We start from the raw sequence: 15526 nt of genomic DNA, 5'->3' as shown, positions 1-15526 counted from the left end.
TACTTTTATACCATTTTCTATGAATATTACACCTACAAAAGTTGAAGATTGACTGTACAGGGAAGCTAACTAGTGGATTTGTTGAATGATCTGCCATGCCTGGTGGTCTTTAAAAAGCCAACAAGCTAATTCTTCAGAAAACTCTTATGGGGATTCATATTTATTAGCTGAAAAGGAGTAATCATTGGCTATCAAAAGTGAGCCACTTATGAAGAGAGAATCCAGATATAGGATGTGAACTACTCGATGCCTTTTCCCTTGTGTCTCTTATAAAATGCAACATATAGGGGAAATAACAGCTTTCCCACCTCTACTCTTAAGAGCAACAGCAATTTGCGATTAACAACTTGCATGGTAGGCAATGCTGCAGGTAGCAGAAAGTAGATTCTCAGAAATATCTGAGGAGTAGCGTAAATTGTAGAGAGAAGACAAGAAGTATTAGTTCCAGGAACCTAGTGAAGCAATAGCCCAAGCAGAAACCTTTCACAAAATGGTAGCAGCATGAGGACACCATGAAATGACTCTGAGCCCTAGAGTGCTGAAGGAATAAGCTGCTATGGTTAGATTCATTCACTATTTATCTATATCTATATTTATATATAGGTGTGTAGATATAGATATAGATATAGATAGATATATACACACCTATAGATATAGATATAGATATATTTACTAGTACAATAAATTTTTTTGTATGTCAATTTCTCTCTTTGAAACTGTATGTATTTGTGAGAAGGACAGTATATCCCAAATTTGGGCTAAGGAAAGGATATTTTATAGCTCCTCTTTTTATAATGCCATTTTAATAATTGTGTTCTTTTGATCTAAGCATGTCAACTGCAATAAAGATAAAAAGAACAATGGAAGCTCATAAATTATTATTTTTAGATGAGATTCAGAATTCCCTGAATTTGGGATAATTATTCCCTTGGTTGGTATAACCTATGAGTGTCAGTTTAGAAATGGTTCCCCAGACAAAGAGGTGCTACCCATAAATTAAAAGTCTGCAGAGCAAGTGACTATAAATTTGAAAGATATACAATGGAATGCCCCATAGATCTATGCATGATCCTGGTTTATTTAATATTTTCATAAATGACTTAAAGTTATGTATCAAGCTTGTCGTACTTAATGACAAATAATGATGCAAAATATGTAAATATTGAATTAAAACACTGGATCAAATCCACTAAGAAGTAATCTAAAAAGGATAGGTCATACATTTGGATTTAAGAATTCACCTTCAAAAGTACATAAAACTTTAGGTCATCAAGAAAAGATCAGGTAGAGTAGAGGACCAATAATAATGACTAACAACAGTTCAGTATGAGTTAATAATGTGATTTTAAAAAGGATTTTAAGCATTTGTTTGTTAAACAAGACACTGCTTCCAGAAATTAAAATGTTATATGGTGCTACTATCCTAACCAAACCACTTCTGGAGTATTGAATTAAGTTCTGGGTATCACATTTTAAGAATAACTTTGAAATACTGGAAAATATTCAAAAAGTAGCCTGGACAGAAAAAAAAAAACTTATTTATATCATGACATAAGCAGATCCAGGAAAGGAATCTTTTAATTTTTAAAATGAGGGAATTAGAATGGATGATCTTTATTGTCCTTTATGATCCTATTATCCTAAACTGAATATGTTTAGCCTGGAAAAGGCTAACAACTCAAGTATTTGAAAGACGTGTCACTTAAAAGATGATTTAGATTTATTCTGATTAACTAGGAGCAATTAATAGAAGCTAATTTAAGGAAGACAAATTCAATGTAAAGAAAAACTTCTTAACAATTAGAATTTTCCAAAAGTGGAATAGGTGGTTACATTGGTGGTTACATACTTCCCCTCATTATAAGTCCTTAAACAAAAGCAAATACATTGCACCCAAAGTCTAGAAGACCTGAGTTCAAATCCAGCCTTAGATATTTACTAGCTGTGTGACCTGGGGCAAATCACTCAGCCTGCCTGCCTCAGTTTCTTCAACTGTAAAATGGGGATTAAAATAATACCTACCTCACAGGATTCTTGTGAGGATCAAATGGAATGATATTTTAAGGCATTTAGCATAGTGCTTGGCACATAGCAGATGCTTAATAAATGTTTGTTCCCTTCCCTTGTTCCTTTTTCCCTCCCATTATAAAGGAATTCTTGACAACAAATTTACTGGACTAAGTCCAGTAAAAATTAGAGATTTTGAGATTCATTAGGGATTTGTATCTATATCCTTTGATAAATTTTTACTTAGAGCATTCATTCATCCATAAAGGATACTCTCAATATTCCAGAAGCCGTCCTCTGGTCCATTTAGTATTCAGAGGATACCAACAATAGGTCTTTCTATTTTCTACCCCTCCCATTTGCTATGCCATTGGCCTTGTTCCTTTGATAGTCATATGTGTCTTTGAGAATATATTTTTCAATACTTCTCGCATAGTCTTTTTTGACCATCTAACTTTTTTGACCATGGTGGCTATGAAAATAATCCATTACTGTTATGAAAAAAATGACCCCTGATCAATGTTGGATAGAATCTTTGGAGTCAGTGGAATGGATTTAATAATTATTCCTACCCAACTACAACTTCAGTCAAAAAACTAAGCCTGAAACCCTAGTAGAAAACCCAAAAGGCTAGAAGCACACATATACATAATTTAAGGATACAGGAATAGAAATCATTTATGGCTGAAAGACTGGTAATCTCTACAGCTGATGTCATAGAAAATGTCTTGACAATTTTGGATTTGTTCTTTTGTTTATATCTGCAAAAGAAAATAGTATTTCCAGTTAACCAATACTATTACTATCCTTCCATTAAGTCCAAATCCCATGGTTATACATGACTTCAATATAAGTACAAAGGCTACTACTATTCATTACCAAATAGATAATAGTAAATGCTAGACTGCCTTTCTATTTGTTGGAAAGATTACTGAGTTACAGATACCAAAAACATGTACTAAACTGAAATAGAATACTGGAAGTTTCACACTTCTAAGCACAGCAACATAAGTGAGAAATGATCTTATTCTATGGTTACAGTGCCATTAATGGCGCTTCACTGGCCTAGAAGGGAACTTCTGAGGAAGAGCAACCATACTTCCTGTGTCAGTCTTATTTTTAGACCACACATATTTTCATACTTCAAGATTCTATAATCTTAATGGTGTGGGCACAAATACAAACAATTTAAATATAACCCTCTTAAATGTTAATAACTTCATTACTTTGAATGGCTGAAAAATTTCATCAGCTAATAATCAATTTTCTTTCACTTAATTAATTTATTCATTTAGCAGATTTGTTAATCATCTATGATATTCCTTACACTATGCCAAATTCTGGGGATAAACAGACAAAGCAAAACTTCCCCTGTGATGAAGGATCTTAACATTTTGGGGGGAGGTTTGAGAGTGTGGTCAATTGTATGTAGAAATTTAAATACAAAATATGTAAGAAAGTTAAATATAAAATATGTAGCAACACAAAGCAATGTAGGAATCTCAGAGTTTAAGTTGTTTGTCTATGGTCACACAACTTTAAAATGCCCAGACAATTTAAGTTGCAGTTTTCCTAAATCTAAGAAGAGCACTCTATATAATATTCTACCTCTCTAAATTTATCAGAAACTTTTATTATAAAGTATAATGACTACATGGCTGTAGAGAAGTCACTGAAAATGGATCATGAAAGCTGAGTTACCATCAGTCATCTATTGAAAACTGAAAATAGCTAAAATTATATTTTTGCTGCAATAGGATTTATCTGCTAAAATTCATTCTAATTTATAAAAGCTAGATATGAGAAACAGCTTACATAGTGAGAGAGATGGCCTCATAGCCAAAAAAAAAAAACCCAATATTCAAATATCACATTTTACACATGCTGGCAGTGTAATCTTGAATAAGTCATTTAATCTGCCAGTATCTCTGCTGCCTGATGCTCTCTCTCTCCAAAATCATAAGGCGTAGAGAAGATGACAACCTGCATTAATAGAGGGAATGTCCTCTGCCAGGAATTCCCACAACCAATTAAATTGGTCTCATCTTTCTGAAATAAGAAACCACCCAGCTTATATTTGTTGAATTGCCAGGTCAAATTTACCCACATAAAATATTAAGGAAGTAGGGAATAGAAGAGAAATGAAGATATACGAGAAAAATAAAATTTATCACAGTAACTAGTGGTTATTTGGGTCAAGTAATTTTTTTTAAATAAAAAGAACAATAGGAAAACTGGAGGGAAATAAGGCAAACAAAGCAAAAAGACAGAAACAAAATAAAAGGATAAATATGGAAGCAGGATTCATTAATCAGTTAGATACATTTAAAATACATGAAAAATAATTTTGCCTACCTTTTGAGCTCATCTTTTTGTGTGTCGATATAATATTTTAATAGGTGAAATTCAGATCCAGAGGATAGCAATATAAAAGCATCCATATAATAAAATTGTGTGACTCGTATAGGTTTGCTTAACATGTCCTTGTCCTGAAATGTACAAGTTGGAATTATCTGCTACAAAAAGAACAGGTAAAGGGAATTGCTATAACCAAACTATTATAATAGCAACAAACATTGTTATAAATATTTGATGTTTCATTTTAACCTCCAACTTGTAATCCATCCAAGTTTATAAACATAATTTATTGAATAAAAATTATGACATTTTCCCATAAATAAAAATATGTAATTCTTACTACTACTCCTAAAAGTAAATGTTTTAATTTTCAGGCTTTTCTGTTATCTAGTATAAGAAACTTCACTATAAAGTATTTTGTAAAGGGCTGAAACTCTGAATAGGTGCACTGGAATCAGACAACCAAACACTTAAGGTTAATTAACTATTGGGCAATACTAATATGCTAATATAGCATATGCTTGGAAAAATGGCCCTTCTCACTATTCCATGCTGGCTTGATCTTTTGGTATTTAGAGATCATTGTAGGAGGGATTAGGGGGTGGAGTAAAACAAGCCAGAGTCACTTTGGAGGAGGAGAAGAAGGGAGGTCGGTTGGTGGAGAGCGTGTGGCACTTTTGTCCATCCCCTTCACTTCTCCCCCTAAAGACCAAGGACTTTTGCTTATCCTGACTCTGGCTGATTCTGAGGCCTCTAGGGAACTAATCTGGACTTCACAGTATTTGCTATGAAATAAGCATTTCTTTAAAAACTAATTCAAATTTTTGTTCAAATATTCTTCTTTATTACTCTTTCTTTCCCTTTTTTGCATTGTCTACTAAAAAGTAAATGTGAAATCATCTTTAAATTTCTTACCCTTTATGTCCTTTACTTCCTGAAGCACTTTCCCTGGCTCTTTTTACATCATAAAAAAGGGCTTATTTTCTCTAAAAAAAAAGGACTTTTCTTCATCATAATGTGTTGCATTCTAATATAATATATTCTAATATAACTATTTCTTCACTATTAACATTTCCTCAAATATAAAATGGTATTACAATACCAGACATAGAAAAACAAATTCACTTATATTATTATTAACACAAATTACTCCCTTCCCAACTTGTTCCAATTATTTTGTCAATTTCAGTTTATAAATTAGTAATTCATAGATATAGCTACTTCAATGTATAGAACATAAGCATGAATGAGTAAACATTTAAATTAAACAAATTCTCAATACATGCAAACAAAACTAACTGTAGTTCACTCTTTTTTTTAATCTTCTAATAGATTAAAAATTATGTAACAACTAAACAGCATTTCAACTGGGAAGTGTTTGTAACAGTTGAGAGTTTAAGGGTCACAAAACTTTTCCTTTGGAAAGATAGAATATATTAGATATGAATAATTCATTACCAGAAATACTGTAGATTCTGTAGTCTTAACAGACCAAATTCTCAATGTTCTGTCTTCTGAAGCAGAGACTAACCATTTCCTGTCATGACTCCAGCCAACTGAAGTCACTGCTCCATTATGACCTTAAATGAAAAACACAGCACAAAAACATCTTAACACAATTTTTGACATCTAGACTTTATAACAAGAGAGCCCCAGTTTGCCTAGCATTTTTATGTAATGCACTAAAAATTTCATTGTCAATTGATAAATAATGAGGCACTTTCTGGCAATTGTCTACAACACTTTAGTGAAACACATAAAACTTTACAGATTCATAAATAATATATTATAGGAAATGACCATAGTAATTTAGTGTTTGATAAACCCAAAGATCCAAATTTTAGGGACAAAAACTCACTATATAGCAAAAATTAATGAGAAAACTAGAAAAGAGCAAGACAGAAACTAGGTATAGATCAATATCTCACATCATTAGGATAAGATCAAAATTAGTACATTATTTAGACATAAAGATTGATACCACAAGCAAAAGAAGGGAGCATGGAATAGTTTACTTCTCAGCTCTATGCATAAGGGGAAAAAGTAGCACCAAACAGAGAGAGAATATTAGAAAATATAAAATAGATAATTTTTATTATATCAAATTAAAAAGATTTTGCGCAAGAAAACCAATACAACCAAAATTAGAAAAAAAAAGTAGAAAATTAAGGGGAAAATATCTCTGGAAAAGGTCTCATTTCTCATATATAGAGACTACCGAGTCAAATTTATAAGAATATTATGTCAAGAGGATTCTGAGAAGATAATGGAGAAGGTCAGAAAACTTTAAGCTGTCCAGATTTCAACTACAAATAAGACAAAATTGAGTCTCAGGACAAATGTAAAAGGTTAAAAACAAAATAAGAGTTGCAGCACAGCAGTGGTATTCCTGGGACAACTGGAGAAGATCTGAAGAAAGTAGAAATACCTTTAGTATAGCTCCATTGAAACAGAAAGCAGAAACCCTGGGATTAGGTGGGTTGAGAGGTAGCATCAGCCCTGGCCAAAGGAACTTTCACCTCTCAGATAGTATGAGGAGTTGCGTATTGAGCCAGGGAAGATTGAAGAAGCTTTACTGATAAGGGATGTCAGGCCCAACTGTACAACTGAAACTCAGCCCTGGGCAAAAAGGAACCAGCATACTTTTAGAAAATGCAGAAACAATGGGGAAGGAACACTGCTGACTGTAGGCACTTATTATTTTAGTTAGCATAACTTTTTTGGTTTGGGGTTTCAGAAGAGAGAGAACTGAAGGAGAACCTGAAGTCAGAGGCACCATCCCCTATGCCCTACGACTAGAGATGGTACCACCAACAATCTGCTACAAAAAGAACAGGCAAAGGGAAAAAAAAACAATCACAGAAAATTACTATAGGAATAGGGAAGACTGCAGTTCGACTGATATTAAAAAAAAAAAAAAAAAAAAAAGACTCATACCCCAAAGAATAAGGTCAAATGATCACCAGTTTAAGAATACAAGAACTTTAAAAACAAAACAAAACAAAAAATTTTAATCAAATAAAATAAATTGAGAAAAAACTTTTTTTAAAAAAGAACAATTTAAGAAAAACAAGATTATGTAAAGAAGGTCAGTAAACAAAAAAAAGGAGGTCCAGAATCTTAAGAAAATGACTCCTTGAAAAATAGAATTGGGACATGAGAAGCCAACAAAGTTCTAAGAAACCAAGAAATAACTAAACAAAATATAAAGAATGAAAATATTGAAGAGAATTTGAGATATCACATAAGAAAAACAACAGATCAAGAAAAAATAGGAATAATCATACTATCCAAAACTACAATCAAAAAAAAAATCTTGATACAATAATACAAGAAATAATTAAAGAAAATTGTTCTAGACTGCAGGAACAAGGGGGGAAAGTAGAATAGAATAAAATCCGCCAATCACCGTCCTACAAGGAAATGTTGTAAGATCATCATAGTTAACTTCCAAAAGCCCCAGATAGGGAAATATGAGCAACAATAAAAAAAAATTCAAATATGATAGAACCATGATTAGAATCACCCAAAACCTAGAAGTGGCCACATTAAAAGATCGCAGATCTTGGTACACCATATATCAAAGAGCAAAACAACTAGTGTTGTGGATGAAAATATCATATCCAGAAAAGTCAAACATAATCCTGAATGGGGGGAAAATGGATATTTGATGAACTGTAAGGTTTTCAGGATTTTGTTGCAAAAAGACATGAACTTAATATAAAATTTGACACCCAAGATCTAAGAGACATATCAATTTCAAGGAACAGGAACTCAATAAACTGTTTATGCTTTCTGCACTGAAATATAAATCATATGTCTAAGACTGTCATAAGTAATTGGGTAGTTTGAAAGACTAAGTTAGAACTGAATATATTCTAAAAAGCAACACAGTGTAAGAAAAGGAAAAAAGTAATTAGGTTATATGAATGAGATGTGAAAGTAAGAACTGACATAGAAGAATTAGACGGGGGAAAGGACTGGTAGTTCTGGAATCCTACTCGCATAGGTGATAGATTGAAGAAGAAAAAATACATGAGAGAGAAAGAGAGAGTATGTAAAAGGGTATAAAATTCTAAATTTATTAAGAAATAAGAGGAGAGGTATAGAAAGGTGTATAGATGAATGTGAATGGGATAAAGGGTGGGGCAGGGAACCTTGGAGATGAGATAAGTTAAATAATAGCAAGGCAAGGTAGTGGGTAGTATAATAGAAGAGTCAGCAGGGATACGAAAAATAATGATGAAAAGGAATAGAATTGATACATATCTACATATATATGCATAAATATATCTTTTCTTAACTATAGCTTGTTTGGGGTGAGTAGGAATGAAAGGGGGAAAGAATAAAATAACAAGGTGTGCAACAGAGAACAAAAGAACAATTTACAAGGAAGTAAAGGGAAAAAATGGACATTCTTGAATATAATTTCTTCTAACATGTATATATATCCATACACACACATACACACACACACATACACACACATACACACTTTCTTGAGCTGATAATTTGTTGTCATCTATTTTGAATCCTCCCTGATATTCTGCTGGGTACATGACAATGTTCTCTTTTGTTTTGTTTTATACTCATTTTTTGGTTTTTTCTTATTTTTTTTTTATAAAATAAATTAATGAGAAAAAAGCTAGTGCAGTAATTTTTGATCTCAGACAAAGCTAAAGCAGATTCAATAAAAAGAGAAAAATAGAGAAATTACATTATTTGTGAACCATATTAATCAATATTATTTTTGACTATTTAAACCTGCAAGATAGTATAAAGTTATATTATTGTAATATAGGAAGTGATAAGTTGGTAGACTTAGAAAAACATAGAATAAGTTGGACATAAACAGAGGACAAGTAGACATAGTACAGCCATAAGTAGATGTATATGAATATATATATGTATATATGTGCATGACTGTAGATTATCTGTGTATGTGTGTATGTCTGCATTTAACTGAATCTTGCTTGGGAGAGGTGGGGGAAAAAAGGGGGTAAAAGAATAAAGTAAAATAAAAAGTGCATAGCAGAGAACAAAGAAAATTTAAAAGGTAGGTAACAAAGAAAAGATTGATAGTTCTGAATAAAATGTGTACTATTCATTATATGTGCTTTCTTGAAATGGAAATTTATTGTTGCATATTTTGAATACTCATGTTCTACTATGCACATTTTTTCTTCTATTTCATTTTTTCTTTTTCTATTTTGTATTTAAAGATAAAAAAGAACATGTCATTCCTCAGTTGATAAAATGGTCAAAGATATAAAGAGGAAGTTTTTGGACAAAAGAATCAAAGTTATGTATTCTCATTTTTATTGTTGTTGAGGCAACTGGGGTTGAGTGACTTGCCCAGAATCACATAACTAAGAAATGTTAAGTGTTTGAAATCATATTTGAACTCAGGTCCTCCTGACTTCAGAGCTAGTGCTTTATCCATTGTGCCACCTCGTTGCTTCTCTATACTCATTTTTTAAAATTCCTAAATCACTATCGATTAGAGAAATGAAAATTAAAACAATTTTGAGGTATCACCTTACATCTATCAGATTGACTAATATTGCAGAAAAGGAAAATCATAAATGTTGGATGGAATGTGAGGAAATTGGGACACTAATATAATATTAGTGGAGTTATGAAAAGATCTGATCATTCTGGTGAACAATATGGAATTATAGCCAAAGAGCTATAAAACTGTGTATACCACTACTGTCTTTCAGAAAGAGATTTTTTTTAAAGGAAAAGGGCCTATTTGTAGAAGAGTATTTATAGGAGCTTTTTTGGTAGTTGTTTAAAAGAGATTGAGGAAATATCTATCAAATGGGGGATGGATGATTTAGTATATGATTATGATAGAATTCTATGCTTTCAGAAAAACCTGGAAAGACTTAAATGAACTGATGAAAAGCAAAGTGAGCAGAACCAGATGCAGATCAAAGTATTCTATTTTTTACTTCCTCTTTTTTTGTGTTTTGCTTCTGTTTTCTTTCCCAACATGAGTAATATGGAAATATATTTTGCATGACTATACATGTATAATTAAATCAAATTGCTTGCCTTCTCAATGAGGGGAAAGATGAGGGAGGAAGGGAGGGAAAGAATTTGGAACTCAATTTTTTAAATGAATGTTCAAGTTGGCTTTTCTATGAAATTGGAAAAAAAATAAAATATTTAATTAAAAAAAGTGATACAGCCAGGATTTGATACCAGATCTGATCACTCCAAAGCTAACTTTCTTTCCATGGCTGAGGATTTGGAAAAACTAAGTAAATACTGAAGAAAGATCTGTGCCTCCTCTTTAGAAGAAAGCTGGGAAAGTAAAGCAAAGACTTCCTCTGTAAGGGATAGAAGGAAAGAATAACATTAATCAATCAATAAACATTTAAGTGTCTACAAAAAAAAATAGAGAAGCAAAAGAGTTCCTGCATTTAAAGATATCACATTCTCAAGTTCACTACTATTCCTAAAACTCATAGATTCAGTTGTTTCCTGCTCCCTGAGCTGTTTTCATCTAGATTGAAGGGGAAATGGGGTCAGTAGATTGACTTGCCTATCACCTGCCACTTGCTTCTACTTCTTCAATATGCCTTACAATTTCAATTAGGCTGACTTTCTTGCTCTGTGGATACCAAATACATCAATACAAGGTAGAGATAATTAGTCCCTTTTCTATATATTTATAAATAGATACATAAAAAATAGTAGTCAAAAGAGATAGATAGTTACCTTAAAAGGGACAGTTCTAAGAATGTGGAAGCCCCAAGAAAGGTTTCTTACATAAATATTTGAAAGAAAACAGGTTTGTAAGAGACAGAGTTGAAGAGGAAAAGCATTCCAGGAACAAGCAACGGTCAGCACAAAGACACACGGATGAGGGATTGAATGTTGCACACAAGGAACAAGTAGACCGATATGAAGAAATCACATTGGAAAAAAAGAGTGTAATGAAAAATTAAAAATGTAATGAGACATCAAGCCATGAAGAATTTTAAGTGCAAATTAAAGGTTTGACACTTAATTCTGGAGGTAAACTGGAATTTATTGAGTAAGAAGTGTGACAAAGAACTGTTTTAGAAAAACTATTTGGGCAGGTGTGATTAAAATGGTTAGAAATGAAGGATGGGAGCCAGTTAAATGGTTACTGCAGAAGTTTAGATGAAAGATGAAAGATCTCTTGAAGCAGGATAGTGGCTATATGACTTGGAAAGATATCATATTAGAGATATTGTGAAGAAAGAAACAAGAAAGTTTAACAAATGAATAAATATGCAGCGTGTGAGTGAGGCATCAAAGACAACATTGAAATTGTAATTATGGGCGATTGAGAGAATGATGGTTTCTTCCACAATTATAGAGAAGTATAGGATAGAAATAGGTTTGGGGAGAAAGACAAATTCTTTTTTAGATATGCTGTATTCACAACATTCAGTGGTGAACTATCTAATAGGCAGTGGATAATGCTGAACTGTAGTTCAAAAGGAAGATTTATAGATATTTATTTATAGGATTTATAGATATGACAATCTTTATTTGGCAGAATAATAGGTCTAGAATCTTGAAACAAATATTTTTTAAAGTAGGAATGATTAAGAAATAACATGTCAAAATCTAAAATTGTGCTAACAAACAGTAATCAATAAAATTATATGATACTAATTTTAAAACTACCATCATATCATCTGGAAAGAGTAAGTTTTGTTTTCTTATTGCCTATTTTAATTCCTTCAGTTTCAGTTTCTTTTCATATTAGTACAGCTAGAATAATATTGAATAATAGTGTTTATAATGGACATTTTGTCCTTTATCCCTGATCTTAATGGGAAGGCTTTCTAACTTATCTCCATTACAGATATATATTGATGGTTTCAGATAGATACTACTTTTATTCATACACACTCTAGTGTTTTTTAATAAGAATGGGTGCTATATTTTGTGAAAAGCTTTTTCTGCATCACTAAAATAATCTTAAGATTTCTGTTAGTTTTGCTCTTGACATGGTCAGTTGTGCTAATACTAACCCTAACCCTTCCACCTGCATTCCTGGTAAAAATGCCATTGGTCATAGTGTATGATCCTGGTGATAAAATTACTATAATCTCTTTGACAATATTTTATTTAAAATTTTTGCACTATTATTCATTAGGTTTTTGATTTTCTCTCTCTATTTCAGCTCTTCCTGGTTTAAATATTAGCATTTGTGTCATAAAAGAAATTTGGTAAAGCTCCTTCTTTGCCTATTTTTCCAAATATTTTGTATAATAGTAGAATATTATTATTCTTTAAATGTTTGGTGGAATTCACTTGTAAATAAATCTGGCTCTGAAGATTTTTTCTTAGGGACTCATTAATGGCTTAGTCAGTTTCTTTTTCTAAGATGGAGTTATCTATCTTTTTGCAGGCAATATTATGGTATACCTGGAAAATCTTAAATATTAAACTAAAAAGTTAATTTTAGCAAAAGAGAAGGATATAAAATAAAATTATATAAATTAACAGTATCTTTATATATCACCATCAAAGCCCTGCAAAAAGAGATAGTGTTTCATTTAAAATAGCTATAAATGATTTATCTGGGAGTATACTTGCCAAGACAAACCGAGGAATTATATAAATATCTTTTTATACAAATAAAGTCAGATATAAATATTTGGAGAAATATTCATTGTTCATGGATGGGCTGATCCAATATAATAAAAATATGAGTTATACCTAAGCTACTCAACTTATTCAGTACCATTCAATTAAATTACCCCTTCATCCCCAAAAAAGAAATATCTTTTGAATTGTAAAATAAAATAAAATAAAATAAAATAACAAAATTAATTTGGAAGAAGAAAAGTTTAAGAATATCAATGGAATTTTTTAACATAAAGAAAGGAAGTCCATCAATACTAAGTCTTAAATTATGTTATAAAATGATAATTATCAAAACTATTTGGCATTGACTAAATCATACAATGGTGGTTTAATAAAATAAAATAGATATACAATATAGAGTATTAAATGATTATAGTAACTTGTGTTTGATAAATGTAAAGACAAGTTTTGGGGATAAGAATTTACTATTTGGCAAAAAAAAAAAAAAAAATGAGAAAACTGGAAAGCAGCCTAGCAAAAAATGAGTTATAGAACAATATCCTATACTATTTACCAAGATAAGGTCAAAATGGACACATAATCTAGCCATAAAAGAAGCTATCATAAGAAAATTGGAAGATCATGGAATATATTACCTATCAGATTTATGGATAGGAGAATAATTTATGAATAAACAAGAGTTAGAGAGCATTATAAGAGGTAAATAAGATAATTTTGACTGTTTTAAATTAAAAGGTTGTTTACAAATAAAACCAATTAGCCAAGACCAAAAGGAAGCAGAAATTTGAGAGGGGGGATTTATAGGCAGTTCCTTAAGGACTCATATCAAATATAGAAAGAACATCATATTTAAAATATGTCATTCCCCAATTGATAAGTGTTCAAAGGATATGCACAGGCAGTTTCAGGGAGATGAAATAAGGTTATATATAGTTATATAGGAAAAAATGTTCTAAATCATTGTCAATTAGATAAATGAAAATTAAAATAATTTTGAGATTCCATCTCACATATATCAGATTGGCTAAAATGATTGGGGAAATGGCAAATGTCAGAGGAGATATGAAAAAATTGAGACACTAAAGTTGGGACACTAATATACTGTTGTGAAATTGTGAATTAATCCAAATATTAGGGAACAATCTGAAATAATATCTAAAAAATTATAAGACTCTATTATGTATTCTTTGACTCAACAATATCACTATCAAACAAATATCACAATTTGTTTTCTAAGGTGATCAGAGAAAAAGAAAAAACATCTTCATGTTCTAAAGTATAGCAGCTCTCTTTGTGGTGGCAAAGAATGAAAGAAAGAGAATATCAATGAATTAGGGAATGGCTAAATAAGTTCTGATACATGATTATAATAGAATACTTTGCTGGTTAAAAAAAAACGATGAGTAGATTGATTTTAGAAAAACATAGAAAGATTTGCATAAAATAATAAAGAATGAAACAAGCAGAACCAAGAGAATGCTGTACTCAATAACAGCAATATTGCTTGAAAAAGTAAATATGAATGACTAAACTATTCTGAGAAATATGAACATCCAAACCAACTACAAAGGACAGATGAAGAAAGAAACTATCTACCTAGGGAAGAAAAACTGATACATAGAAATATGTATTCAATGGCTTCATATATATGTAATGTCTTTATCAAAATGTCCAGAATTGGGTAAAGTGTTGGGAAAGAAAGAGGTATATAGCTCAGAATTTTTTAAGAATACCTTTAAGAGTCCTACCAAATTCCTTTTATGACACAGACATGGTACTGATATCTAAAATAGGTAGGCTGAAAACAGACAAAGAAAATTATAGACCAATCTCCCTAATGAATATTGATGCTAAAATCTTAAATAAAATATTAGCAAAAAGATTACAGAAAATCATTCCCAGGATAATAAACTATGACCAAGTAGGTTTTATACCAGGAATGCAGGGCTGATTCAATATTAGGAAAACTATTAGCATAATTGACTATATTAATAACCAAATTAACAAAAGCCATATGATCATCTCAATAGATGCAGAAAAAGCATCTGATAAAATCCAACATCCATTCCTAATAAAAACACTTTTCCTTAAAATAGTCAGGAGCATATATTTAAAACCGTCAGTAAGCATCCTATGCAACAAGAAAAACTAGAATCTTTCCCAGTAAGATCAGGAGTGAAACAAGGTTGCCCACTATCACCATTATTATTCAATATTGTATTAGAAACACTAACCTCGGCAATAAGAGTCGAGAAAGAGGTTAAAGGAATTAGAGTAGGTAATGAAGAAGCCAAACTATCACTCTTTGCAGATGATATGATGGTATAGAGAACTCCAGAGATTCTACTAAAAAGCTATTAGAAATAATTCACAACTTTAGCAAAGTTGCAGAATACAAAATAAATCCACAAAAATCCTCAGCATTTTTATACATCACCAACAAAATCCAACAGCAAGAAATACAAAGAGAAATTCCATTCAAAATAACCGTCAATAGCATAAGATATTTGGCAATCTATCTACCAAAGGAAAGTCAGGAATTATATGAGCAAAATTACAA

The 15526-nt window shown here is 31.4% G+C and overlaps 1 protein-coding gene across 6 annotated transcripts in view; it reads right to left on the bottom strand.

The window, feature by feature from the left end:
- WDR27 (WD repeat domain 27) overlaps window positions 1-15526 on the bottom strand; it is a 243228-nt gene that overhangs the window by 173321 nt on the left and 54381 nt on the right. For all 6 annotated transcript variants that reach the window (XR_004229384.1, XM_031937462.1, XM_031937458.1 and 3 more), the window contains 3 exons: window positions 5824-5945; window positions 4363-4496; window positions 2671-2768 (listed from right to left, as the gene is read on the bottom strand). Coding sequence is in view for 5 of the 6 variants with exons in the window: in XM_031937462.1 (XP_031793322.1) it covers window positions 2671-2768; window positions 4363-4496; window positions 5824-5945 (354 nt within the window). In the remaining variant the exon portion in view is untranslated. The remainder of the gene's footprint in view (window positions 1-2670; window positions 2769-4362; window positions 4497-5823; window positions 5946-15526) is intronic.

This window comes from Sarcophilus harrisii, chromosome 4 (assembly GCF_902635505.1).
Source record: "Sarcophilus harrisii chromosome 4, mSarHar1.11, whole genome shotgun sequence".
In the NCBI taxonomy this organism is placed as follows: domain Eukaryota; kingdom Metazoa; phylum Chordata; class Mammalia; order Dasyuromorphia; family Dasyuridae; genus Sarcophilus; species Sarcophilus harrisii.
This window is presented reverse-complemented; position numbering and strand designations above follow the sequence as displayed.